At 40.4% G+C, this 13,167-nt stretch overlaps 1 protein-coding gene across 3 annotated transcripts in view; it reads right to left on the bottom strand.

Annotated features, from left to right (window-relative positions):
- Positions 1 to 210: 210 nt before the first annotated feature.
- Positions 211 to 13,167, bottom strand: part of LOC126370678 (stathmin-4) — a 43,780-nt gene continuing 30,823 nt past the window's right edge. For 2 of the 3 annotated variants that reach the window (XM_050015687.1, XM_050015678.1), the window contains 6 exons: positions 8,457 to 8,629; positions 7,832 to 8,046; positions 6,828 to 6,945; positions 4,904 to 5,044; positions 3,998 to 4,138; positions 211 to 2,652 (listed from right to left, as the gene is read on the bottom strand). In XM_050015687.1, coding sequence (XP_049871644.1) covers positions 2,581 to 2,652; positions 3,998 to 4,138; positions 4,904 to 5,044; positions 6,828 to 6,945; positions 7,832 to 8,046; positions 8,457 to 8,629 — 860 coding nt within the window. In that variant the 3' untranslated portion in view covers positions 211 to 2,580. The remainder of the gene's footprint in view (positions 2,653 to 3,997; positions 4,139 to 4,903; positions 5,045 to 6,827; positions 6,946 to 7,831; positions 8,047 to 8,456; positions 8,630 to 13,167) is intronic. The other variant, XM_050015696.1, reaches the window with a different exon arrangement.

The raw sequence follows: 13,167 nt of genomic DNA, 5'->3' as shown, positions 1-13,167 counted from the left end.
CATGAATGTCGTGTCGCTGTTGTGTGGAGACTTCAGTGGGATTAGTACTTGTCGTTGTCATTAGCAACCACCGGTGAAGATTCGCAGTTCGCAGATCTGTATCTCTTGTTCCAAAATGTATTTTTTATTTTTACTATATAATTATTTCTCGTTCGAGTTTGTATATTTGTAATACAGTGGGACAGGATTAAGAATAATAAAACAAAGCAATTATTAGTATTTAATTATGACTTTTATTTAATACGACAATGAAACTACAAAAGTTGCCTGCACTTTGAAAACAGCAATTTCCATATACTTCACAACTCAAGCACATATCAATCACATAAAATGTAAAAATAACATAATAACACCATAATAAGAGATAGGAGTATGACTAACATTACGCAAAAGTTACGTTAAAACAAAGTACAATATTCTGAAAGCTGCGATTGCATCGTTTTACATGATTTGTCTCGATCGTGAGAATCTAAAAGGCTACACAGTGGTGCGAATTCTGGCGAACACCAACATAACCTAATTTTAGTTTGACAGCTCTTAAAACTAGTGCCGTCCTTCACTTACAATAAGTGCAAGAGAGAGATAGAGCTAATTCGAAACCTGTCAAAGTTAAAATTAATTTGGTGGTTGCCCGAACCGACACCAATACCCAAGGCAAATTGGTCAGAGGTTTTACGTCTTCACCGAGCAACAAGCCTGTTACTTACACCTAGTCCTTACTCGAGCGTAGTTACATGGAGAAGCAAGCCCCGCCGCTCGCGCCAAGCATGATACATCATCTCTTATTATATACAATTATTATCATATCTGACAGACGATAAAATGAATGGCAAAAATATACTATAAAATACAGGGACACTGGCAGCGTGCCCTCTCGCCAGCCGGCGGTTTGTGCCTAGAGTCGAACCATTAAACTACCTAGCAAAACATCACAGAAGCGATTTGTGTCCTACACCGCACGCCTTACGCCGCCCGGCGCCCCAACTACACATAAAAAAATATAAAACGCTATGAAGGCAGTTCCATATATGTTACATTTTATTGATATCCAAGGGCCAATTTACGAAATAGAGGCACTTTCCGTTTCGACTGTTATCCGATTGAGATCACGGAACATTTACTGTTGGAGCGTGTGGTTAGACTAGATGACGACCGTCCCTTCTTCAGTGAGGCCCGCGGACCGCATAAGTGGCCAAATTCATGAGGTTATTTCGCCATTTCATTGGATTGAAACAAGAATTACATTGATCAAGATGCGGTGGAAAGTATGCGGTCCTCGTGCCAACCCGGCAACAGCAGAAGCGACCACTCGAGCACACCCACACGCTACACGTCACAGCAGCTAAGCCCCCACGTTACAACCACACGCTTCTTTATTGTGTCTCCATAACGATTTCCATCTCTACCGCCGATCATTCGATCCGATGTGAAGAAACTTAAATTTACCGGTATAATACCATCCTAAAAATACTGTTGTGTATGTTAAACGTTAAAAATAATGATATAAATCTATAACTAACGATTAGGGATAGTCTCCTTTTCACCTCGTCTTTTAGTAAAATCGACGGTAAGTCCGCCGCGGGCCCCGTATGAAATTAAAACATAAAAAACCCGTGATTGGAACCGTGAACCGAAGTGCTATATATAAATAATAAAACAGGAATTTAAACTGCTTTACGGAGCCCTCATATTCATCACCCAACTTTTAGTATCGGAACGGTGAATTATGAACTAGAGGTTTTTAAAATTTGTACTCGGTATACTAAAAGTTGGCCTTGAGTAACCGTCTAGGACGTAGGCCTTCGTAGTAGCGATGTTGGCGTAATTTAGGTGACGAACGGAAATTCTCAATGTATTTAAAAGCATGATTTCGAGTATTTGGTTACGCATCGGGAGACAGACATTTATGCGGATTCTGGCAGACATAAAATTAATTTATTCTAATTTGACAGTTTTGAATATCAGCGTTTTGAACCTGTCAAATTAAAAAAAAATGAGCGCCAAAATCGACCTACGTGTCATGTCACTCGACACCGTTCAGCCTTGCTGCCCGCACTCCATACCAGCCTAAATTATAATTATATCGCATATTGTCTCTTTTTTTTAAGTCCGCATATTATTCTACACTGGCAATGGGATAGTCTTGGCAAGTTTTATAGTTTTTCAAAAAGGTAGGTTTACGACCGTTACCACTGAGTTACATTGCAGTATATGCGAACTTTGACAAATTTCACTTAACTTTAGCGGATTTTCTGGTGTTACGTTATTTATTGGTCGCTCAAATGATTCCGGTGCAATATAGCGATATTATGGTCTGGGGGGTTTAAATAGACCACACTGGAACAATTTATCTAAAATGGCAATATTGATCTTTAGATCGCGGCACAGCTTAAGTGACGCGACAAATACAGCAGACAAGCACGACAGCAATTAGATTATCCTATGCTGTCTTTCCAATAGCCTACGTAGTCGCTGCGTCTATCGGTGGACGCAATATTTGTCGCGTGTAGATGTGAAGCGGCGTGCCGCGAGTGCAGTGTGGTGGTCAGCTGGCGGCAGTGCGTGCGGCGGGCGCGGCGCCTACCCGGCGGTGTGCACGTCGCTGTCGGCGCGCGCGCTCTTGTTCTGCCGCACCAGCTCCGCGCGCCGCTCCTGGGTTCATTTACAGATAACATGTTAATGACACCGTACTGACAACTAAAGGGGATGTTTCAACTCATTATTCTGAGTTAACATCATGTGGAAATTGCCAGCACAAAAGTATAGAATTAAAAGAAAAAATCAAAAGCATCATGAATTTTGCGACGGAAAATTCCACTTGATATTAAATCAAAATCATGAGCTGAATCATCCCCCTCAGTATTCGATAAGGTGTCATGTCACGCACTATCCATCGCAAGATTATTAATTGTTTTTTTTTTTAATTAAGACATTTAAAAATATAAAATAGATTCTTTAACCTCCTAAGGCTGAGATTTCTAGACAGTAGTTGAACAATGGGGTTTAGATTTTAAAGAACATTCGGTCTTACGACTGTATTTATAGATGGTAGACCAAAACGCCACATACACATTGAAACAATTCATCAAAAAAAATGATATTTGACATTTGCATTTGACGTAAACAAATGTCAAACAGAATTTTTTTTATTGTTCTCCTAAGCGATCCATTGCCATAACCTAAAAAAAGTTTTTTTTTTAGATGAATTGTCATTAAAAAGGGCAAATTGACATCGATACAGCCTTTTAAGCCCATTCGTATTTTGGATGCGTTTTCGTAAAAAATCGACGTGTATGATGACAACGGAATTTCAGTTTTATCGTAAGCGTTACTTGTTACATTATTACTCAGACGTCGCTTAGATTATTTGTGCAATATGATAAAATGTTGATGAAATGATTCAATGACATACAGTAAACAAAAGGTAATGGCCCCGATTCCTGCAGACACCTCCTAATTTTATTTTAAGTTATACCCGTCATTTTCTTGTCCACAAGTTAATTTTAAAACGAATGAATAACCCGGGCGAATAAAATAGGCATCTCGCTGGTATGTAATCCGTTTGACGTGCTGTCTATTTAAGTCTGTCGGGTTATATATAGGCTGATGTAAAATTTTTAAACGGTAGTTTAAGATTTCTGCCTAAAATTGACGTGTGTCCCATAAATGTTATGCCTGTCGATTACCCGTCGCTTTGACAGATATAACTTAAAATTAGATTGCGTCTGCAGGAATTAGCATTTTTTTTAAAGAACGTCTAGGGCCCTGTGCCGAGGTTTTTTTTGCAGCTTCTTTTCCCCGGCTATAGCGGTTGTGAGAAGCTGCAGTAGTTTTAGGCGGATGAGACGTTCGTTATGTAAAAATTGACGATTCAAAGTGTAACTATGTTACCTATTGAATAAAGATATTTTTGAATTTGAATTTTGAATTTGAATTGGCGAAGTCTTAGAATACTGGTGTATATGTGAATAAAACGGAAATCTGCAAGTACAGGTACCTCTTTCTTAACGAAGTCAAGTTTCTTCTGCATCTCTTTCTCTCTGTTCAGTTCGGCGACAGTCAGTTTTTTGGTCGTGATTTGTGTAATCTCCTCCATTTTAGCCGATATCGTCGAGCGGACCTCGGCGAGCTTATTGTTCTACGCGATGGTGGAAATAAAAGAAAATAATGGTAAAACAAAAATAAATAATGTGGGTAGGTGAACAATTAAAACATGCTATGGAGAAAATAATTTTAAATATGGATTTGTTTGATGGGTGATTGTTTCTTGTGATGTGTATTTATTTGTCTATTCCATTTTCTAAAATAAGGAGTATGCTCCATACCCCCTCCGGTTGATTGAGGGGAGGCCTGTGCCCAGCAGTGGGACGTATATAGGCTGTTTATAACATAAACCCCCCCCCCCCAATCGGCTAAATTGTGTTTATATTATATTTTTTTAATGACAAAAGATGTGATGATTGTACTACCTGCTATTTTCCACGCTGTAATTGATATCTTTGCAATAAGGCCGCCTTTTTTTACTAAGAATACTCTAAACCGTCCAGTACGTATGAATATTGTAAATGGCATTAACTACATGGCCGGCCAAATGGAGAGCGCTGAGGGTTCTCATCCGGTACATAATTGATGACAAAAGCCTGAGACGGCATCTAGGCATAGTTGGGCAAGAATGCGGCTTGTATTAGAAATAATTAATCGACCATACTGTACCGATAGCTGATGAGGGAAATCGTCGACCACGCCGGCGAGGTAAGTATCGAGGTTCTGAGTTTGACGGAGCGAAAGTGTGTAAGTGGAATTTCGTGATCTTTGACGACTTGAATGGAAAATAAGCGTGATTTTATGTATGTATGTATGTATTTTATTGTAATGTTTGTGTATTGTATTATTGTATACTGACGTGGTTGCGCAGTTTCTCCTTCTGCTCGGCCTCTATCTGCAGGCGGCGGCCGGCGGCCTGCTGCAGCTTGTCCTGTATCTGTGTCTCGAGCTGCTGGAACCGCTCCTGGTTGCCCGCGCGCACCTTACGCACCTGCTCCTCCTGCGATCACATTGACACATCTAGCGACTAACGGCCTCCAGTTCACTTGAGCGTTGGGCTCACGATTCGAAGGTCGCAAGATGGGGACACATCACAAAAATCACTTTGTGAGCCCTGGTTTGCTTAGGACATTGCAGGCTCTTCTTCTATCGTGTGGGTTTTGAGATGAATTACCAACCTCATCAACCCTAGTGTCAGGGTTATTATAGAACCACCAAAGGCCCCTGACATGGCTCATGTAATGACTACATACTTACATCAGTAAGTAGTAACCGGGACCAAGGGCTTAACGTGCCTTCCGAAGCACGGATCATCTTACTTTCGGATAATCAGGTGATCAGCCTGTAATGTCCTACCAAACTAGGGATCACAAAGTGATTTTTGTGATATGTCACCACCGGGATTCGAACCCGGGCCTACGGATCGTGAGCCCAACGCTCAACCACTGGACCACGGAGGCCGTTGAGGCTAGATGAACTAAGTACCTACAACTCACCGAGGAATCGGTCCAGTGAACCCTTTTTGTCAATCGACATACTAATCTAACTGCCGTTATTCAACGGCAAAAAAAGGGTAAAATAATTCCCATTGGGCCGATTGCCCGGTCGACCGTTCGGACGAACGGGAAACACCCCATTTGACAGGTACTTTTTGTTATTTACTCTATTTTCCTTGGCGAACATTTTCACCAAATCTTTGTCTCAGCAATATTGCTACGTGATCTTGTATGGTTGGCGGCGAGGGTGTGCTGTCAAACGATGTTTCAGGGTACCAAACTGAGCATAATACCCCACTAGCTACAAGATGGCATTGTGACTAGGTTCGACGATCTATCGATGTCACGTTAGAAGCTGTGTATGTACGGTCACGAGTCACGAGTAATATGTAAACGCTTTAGAACCATGTCACATTAACTTTTTTGTCAAATTAAACCGTAAGTCTCATTAAATGTCAAATATGATAGTGCGACAGGGTTCTAAAGTGGGTACATGATATTGCTCATGACTGTACTACGTAAGCGCCATTTTGAAAAATCACATTCTGATCTGCTTCTCAACAAAACCTTGATTTCTTTCAATTATTTTATTAGTCGATGTGGGAAGTAGACATTTTGGGAGTTGTCCTTTCGGGAAGTAGACCTTTTGGGAAAGTGGACGATTTGGGAGTGTGGTCATTTTGGGAGTTGCCGTTTTGGGAGGTAGACGATTTGGGACAGTGGTCCTTTTGGGAAGTAGACCTTTTGGACCGAAAGGTACTCGTCGTTAACGGTACTTCAGTTGTTGTAGGATAGTTGTTATAAGTTAACACCAAACCATCACTTAAATGTTCAAAAGAGTATTTATAAAAGTTATATGTAGTTAAGTTTATTTATCTGAGCCGCACTTTACGAGGTATTGTTAATAACTAATGAGACACACACACGAGTTGCGATTGTGTAGTGACTACGTGACGACTGATTCTAATTAGGTCGATTAAGTAAAAATGCCTGTACGATGGCTCGTACATACTTTAAATCCGGCTAAAAATTTAGACCACAAATTTTACCTGGAAACTTGCTTGAGTGTCTACTGCGAACAAAAATCACACACGATTTGTGTTTTTTCAAAAAGACGCTTACGTGATTTTCACTATACGGTGACGATATGTGCGTCGCGCTATGCGAACTTCGTTAGCGCGTTTACGGAGCTTCGTTAGTGCGTTGTACGATGAACGCCATCTGTATTATGTAGGCGGAACTAGATGGTCAACTAGTTAGGTATGCGATATGAAAGCTGATAGTTACATGTTCGCGCAGGCGCTCGAGCATCTTCTTGATGTTCTCGTCGCGCTTATCGGCGGCCGTCGTCATCTTGTCCTCGATCGCCTTGTACACCTCAGCCGTCTGCTGCTCCAACGTCAATCTGGATTAGAAAGGAAAACAAGTGTTATAATATATCGGTTAATAAAGTATAAAATGTTCTCGCGGCGTCCAGTGTAGCGACTCAATTGGTTACATACAGGGGATGACTGAAAAGCAGCAGCAATGCTGAGGCTCCTCCATTTCGGCCACAACTGATAATGTGTTACATGTAATTAGGTTTAAGGAAAATTGTACTTGGACATATGCGCTCAAAGGGGTTAATTTTAGTTAAACTTTAGTTTGTCTTTACTAAAAAATATTATGTTATCTTAGTTTCTTTAAATATTTGGTTTCAAGAGTGTTAAAAATCGTATAATACTTTGTGTAAAACCAAATTGTTAAGTTGCAACCAGGAGTTTATGAATGTTGTCGTTATCTTTAATTGTGGTATCAATTACGAATTTATATATGCTAATGTGTCAAAACATGTATTGTTGATTATCATGTTGATAACCTATAATAAATAAATAAATAAATAAAATAAAAATTAAGCAATTTTGTAAAAATATTTGTGGTCGAATAAACTTCTTTTATTTATTTATTTAAATAATCATAACACAAGCTCACGACATACCCCAGTAAGAGGTACATCCATCGCAAGATGAACTAAGTACCCACACCTCATCGAACTTTCCGTTAGACCAACTTGATAGGTGAAGACGAAAAAAGGGTGGAACCTAACCATGAAAGCTGTAACTTGAAGCTACTTGATTGAACTAAAGATTATAATCATCATCAGCCGAAAATCGTCTACAACCGGAAGTAGGCTCACCTCAATGAACAAACTTCCACTGCCCGCGATTAATGGCTTCCCGCAATCCTCAGAAGGTAATCGTTCCACCTATATGAGTAGATATACTCAACATGAGTAGAGATTATCAACTAACCTGGTCTTCTCGACGCCCTCCAAGTGGTCTTTAAGCCGGGCTCGCAACTCGTTGATGTATGCTTCGCGTTTCTCTTCGTGTGTCTCCATCTTGGCGTCCAGCGCCTCCTTAGTGGTCGCTATGAAGTTGTTGGTCTGCTCGCTGCGTATGCGAGACGCTTCTTCGATTTTCTGCATCTTCTGCGCGATCACCGCCATCTTGCTCGCTTCCAGGCTCTGTGGAAATATTGGGTTGAAGTCAGCTTTGTTCTGTTGTCTCTATTCTTGAATAGAACAAGATAACTCACAAAAGAAATTTATTTAACAGTTTATTAGAACATAAAATCTCGTTTGAATGCAGTCCCCTTGAATCACTTCAAGGTTGATTCGTAGGCTCGTAGGGTATGTCTGATTCCTGAAATAGGACAGACTAACTTTCCAATAAAGTCTAGCAAACTTGCGAGTTCCCAGGAGCTATACTTAGATATATATATATACTCGTACGTACATAACTAAGAACAGAAAACCACCAGCACTCTATAACTGCTTTTGGTATCGCTGCCGTCTAAGAGTGGACAGGGAGGGCGACAGCGCGAAGAGCAGCGAGAGACAGCAGCTGAATGCAAACGCAACGAGGGAGTACTCACCCGCCGGCGCTCCTCAGCCGCCTTGAGTTTCTCCTGTATCTCCTCGACGGAGGGCGTCTTCTCGGGCGAGTCTGCGCGGCGCGGCACAGGCGCCGGCACGCCCACCGGCTCCGCGAGGATCACCTCGTACGCCAGCCCACCCTTCGACATCTCCTGGCATCGGATCTCGGTCGCTGTGGACAAGAAGACACAGAGGTCAATATAGTTTACAGCACCAAAACGTCATCCATCTGACACTGAGCCCAAATATTGCGTGACGAATGGTAAACCAACAACACAAACATGTTTTGGTTTAGGTTTACGCGGTTATTATCATAATTAAAGCACATAATATCGGGTTCGGGAAACAGTGTCGAAATATCGGGTGTCTCATATCCCTGATTTAAACGCGGTAAGAACCCGTTATTATGTGTTTTAACACAAGCATGCTTCACATGGAACAAATTAAAGAGAAGGCGAACGTCGTGTTTTAGAAGGAAGTCAAAGAATTGGCCTTTGAAAGAATTGAGAATGCTACACCGTCAAAAGCGTGGCTCTTAAATGAATAATGATGATCGTAAACCCGTAGCGTATCAGCAACGTATTTATAAATTCATTCTTATGCCGCTTAACGCGTAAGTGCGAGGGAGCACAGCTCTCTCTCTCTCTCTCTCACTTACTCCTCAGCGGATTATGGCCATTTAAGAAGAAAGTAAGACCCCTGAGGGGGTAAAGTCAGCGCCCGATACGAATTGGTGCGGAGAGTTACCGTTCTATTCTTTATTGCCTGAACCTATGTGTATTGTTGCCTTTACCTACCCGTCGCATTAGTTGAGTCATGCTTTACTATAATAACACTACCACGAGTAATTATGCTACTACTAGATGCAATGCCGGTTTCAAGGCTCCTATATCGATTGCGTTCTATAAACCCACACCGTGCAATCCAGCCGTCTGCAGCTGATATGGTTAAGTTTATGTTGAATTGTAGAATCTGTTCTTTTGTACGTTGATACTTGCGTATGCGGATGTTCAGGATGTGCAGAAGAAGACAATGAATTTAATTTAAGTCACCCAACATACTTTATTATAATTGGGGTAGACATCCGTTGCAAGATGAACTGAACTTCGTACCCACATCTCACCGAGCTTTCTGTTAAATCAAAATCAAAAGGTGAGGTAAACCTAGCTTACCAGCTGGTGGGGAGCGGAGTTGCCGTTCTATACGCTGTTACATACTGTTAATATACTACGGGCCCGTGCATGAGACGTTATAAAAACTCGCGTAAAATTATAAATTCTAAGGACAGTAATTAACACGCGCTCGCCTGGGAGGCGTTTAATTAAAGTTGTCCATTTTATATGAGGTATAAAAAAGAGGCTGCCATGCCAAAACCTTGTGTTCTATACGGCGTAGTTCATCATCATCGGCGTAGTGCGTCACGGGTTCGAATCCTGGCTTGGGCTCTAGGCAACTAAATTCGAGCGAGTTTGAATTCATGTCTGGATCATTAGATAAGTGATATCACGTGGTTTTCACCTGTTACATGGGACTTCAACATAGCTGGCGAGGAGTGGGTGTACTATGTATACCTCTGCCCACCCCCTCAGGCGTGATGCTATGTTATGTTATGTATTATTAAGGGCTTCCCCAATTAGGACAATGTACTCTCTCTCTTTATTTAAGAGCTGCGCTCTTGTCGGTGGAGTAATCGCCTTCATTACTCCATAGATAGTACAATGTACGTTCTTCTAGAATTTATTAAAAACATCATAGAAGGGAAGATAGAAGGAAAGAAAAGAAGGGGAAGACCAAGAAGAGCTTACAAAGAACAAATTAAAGAGAGAGCGAACGTCGTGTTCTATAAGGAAGTCAAAGAATTTGACTTTGATAGTCACTGATGGAGAATGCTACACCGGCAAGAGCGTGGCTCTTCAATATTCTATTGTCACTAAGTAGTATCTCAACAGATAAATGTAGAATGGAAGAGAAAATGACTGAAAACTCCAGCATAGCACAAGCCGAGCCATTCCTTTTTCCCGTTTCAATATATTTAGTTCTTGAAGAAAAATGATAACTGTTACGGGCAATAAATTAAGTTTATTCTTATAAATGCACTATGCCGTTCATATCTATATTTGTTCATATTTTTCCTGTACTCAAAAGGTTGCCGGAAAGAAATTTCTGCTTTAGCAATAAGCCCGCCTGCTGTGCCTGTCCTTATTTATGCTTTTCTGTAATATGTGTTCTGTACTTGTAAAAGGTTACAAGCACTTACAAACAAATAGCAGTCAGATGTTTATTTAGATGTTAATTTTTTAATGTTTTTATTAGGTTTTAGCTTCGCGCGGCTTGGGCATTTGCCACAGACAAAGATAAGGGAAACGGATTCATAGGAAGAAACAAGGATCGGAATTTGGAAAAAGAATCAGAAAGCTGAAGATTAAGAAAAAAATACCGGGAATTCTATCAATGAAACATCAGCCTTAGAATAAGAAATAATACTTACTACGTTCTCGGCCATTGTTTCTCTGCCACACAGAACGGCGCGACAAAAACTCATTTAATTAAACTTATCCATTTAACAAGAGGAATTTTTAAAATGCCCGGGGGGACACCGTTATATTATCTCAAGGTCGCGACAAACTTCCGTGTGAAGGGGTGGAGGTCTGTAGACGGTGGGACTTGGTCTCGAGGTGATGCTTACTACTCTCATAAATACACAATATATACACTCACGCCCTTAATCCCTAATGTGGTCGGCATAGACACAAGTATGAAAAAAAAAACATGTTAAGGGTGAAATACATATTCAAATGCAAGTGTGCGGTAACGCATAGCCAGAATATGCTTTTTTTGACGTAACTTATTGTAGATTTGCCGCAAATGGCATTAACTACTTCGCCGGACAGATGGGGAACGTGAAAATTTGAGCCAACAAGCCTTACGGCTCAGGGCATCGTCTGAGAGAATAATATTTGAAAGAATTAATTGACCCTAACGATAGAGATAAGCGCTGAATGAAGGAAACCGTCGACCACGCCGGCGGGGTCGGTATCGGGGTTCTGAAGTGTTTGTTGCCGCGAGCTGATTGGCCGCCTCTATGGCTAGAGTAACCCGGTCGTCGGGATCGTAAACTTGGTCCTTCGGGCGCAGCGTATGCAGCTGCTATGCTACGGCAATATTGCTATCATGTACGAATGCCGACAGACTCGATAAGATGACTATTTACCTACCTACTCAAAATATCTATTTAAATGTCTAGTTATGAGTTTGAATTCATGTTTGGATAGACTGACATGTCACCTTATGTCACTCCCATACATTTTTATAACTGTCAATGTCGAAAACTATAAGGCCTACCTATAGTGTGCGTTACCCCAGCAAGAAAGTATCTCCTAGAGTTATATGAGTAGAACGTATAGTTGGTGCCTTATCTGCTGTAAATGTGCCCCACATAAAAAATGTGTGCCCCCTGTCGTTTCGAAAAAAAATCGAAAAAACGATTCTTGCTGGGGTAACGTTTTTCTAGCAGGAAAATTCTAAACGAATGATCGGAGAGAGAAAAACTGTGCATGGCCAGATAGCTTATATGTGTGCCAAAATGTGCCCCCAAAAATAAAATCTGTGCCCCTTCAGATTTTCGAGATATTGCATTTCCTGCTGGAGTAACGTTTTGATGAATAGTATATCTCTAAAACCATTGCATGTGCCCCTGTAGAATAAACATACGCGAGTAGCTCTTAATGTGTGCCCCTTTGTGCCCCAATTAGATTTTAGAAAATATTTATAGTTTTCAAGTTATCGCGGTTTTATGAAAACCCGAAAAAACATCGCAGCGCCTAAATGAGACAAGGCATAACTTCGCTGAAAACTGTATTCGGTCTTTCTTGACGCTAATAATAACCATACAAAGTTTCAAAAATGTTCATGCATGCGTTTTTGAATAATCTTGCTAAAAGTAAAAACGATGGTGTCATAACTTTGACGGCAAAATACAAGGAACTGGCACAATCCCAGATGTGTAGGTGTAAACCAAAATCTTGTGCCTTTAGTCAAAAATATATGGTGAAAATATTGAGCTTCAAATGTTACGCATTAAGTAAATATAAACAAAAAACCAAAATATGTAAACAACGGCTGGTTATCCGACCAAATCTGAATGACTACTAAAAAGCGACGGATTCATACTTAACGAGGACCTTCTTTATTGGACGTATTATACCTAAGCTGTTGTCCTTACAGTCGCGTTCAAAAGTTTTGAGGGCTAATTAAAAAATATATTAAATGCACCTTGTGACTATATAAATGAAACAGCTTGTTGATGTGGAAATTATTATTTATATTAGTATAAAAATACAGGTATGTCACAAAACAGTTTGGTCACGATTTTGAGCATGTTAGTCACATGTACATTTTATTTGAAAATGGCTCTTATAAATGTACTTAATCATGTGTAAGGTCATAGAAACAGCTATTAAAATATAATCCAATAACAACTTTATTTTATTAGTTATTACTTTTCTACTTCAGTGTACTCAGGCACAACACGTGTGAACCGGTTAGTGAGTAAAGTAAAGAAGGTCATCGATATGTATGAATCCGTCGCTTTTTAGTAGTCATTCAGATTTGGTCGGATAACCAGCCGTTGTTTACATATTTTGGTTTTTTGTTTATATTTACTTAATGCGTAACATTTGAAGCTCAATATTTTCACCATATATTTTGACT

Source organism: Pectinophora gossypiella, chromosome 1, assembly GCF_024362695.1.
Source record: "Pectinophora gossypiella chromosome 1, ilPecGoss1.1, whole genome shotgun sequence".
In the NCBI taxonomy this organism is placed as follows: Eukaryota; Metazoa; Arthropoda; class Insecta; order Lepidoptera; family Gelechiidae; genus Pectinophora; species Pectinophora gossypiella.
The sequence above is the reverse complement of the archived record's forward strand: the minus strand, read 5'-3'. Positions and strand labels throughout refer to the sequence as shown.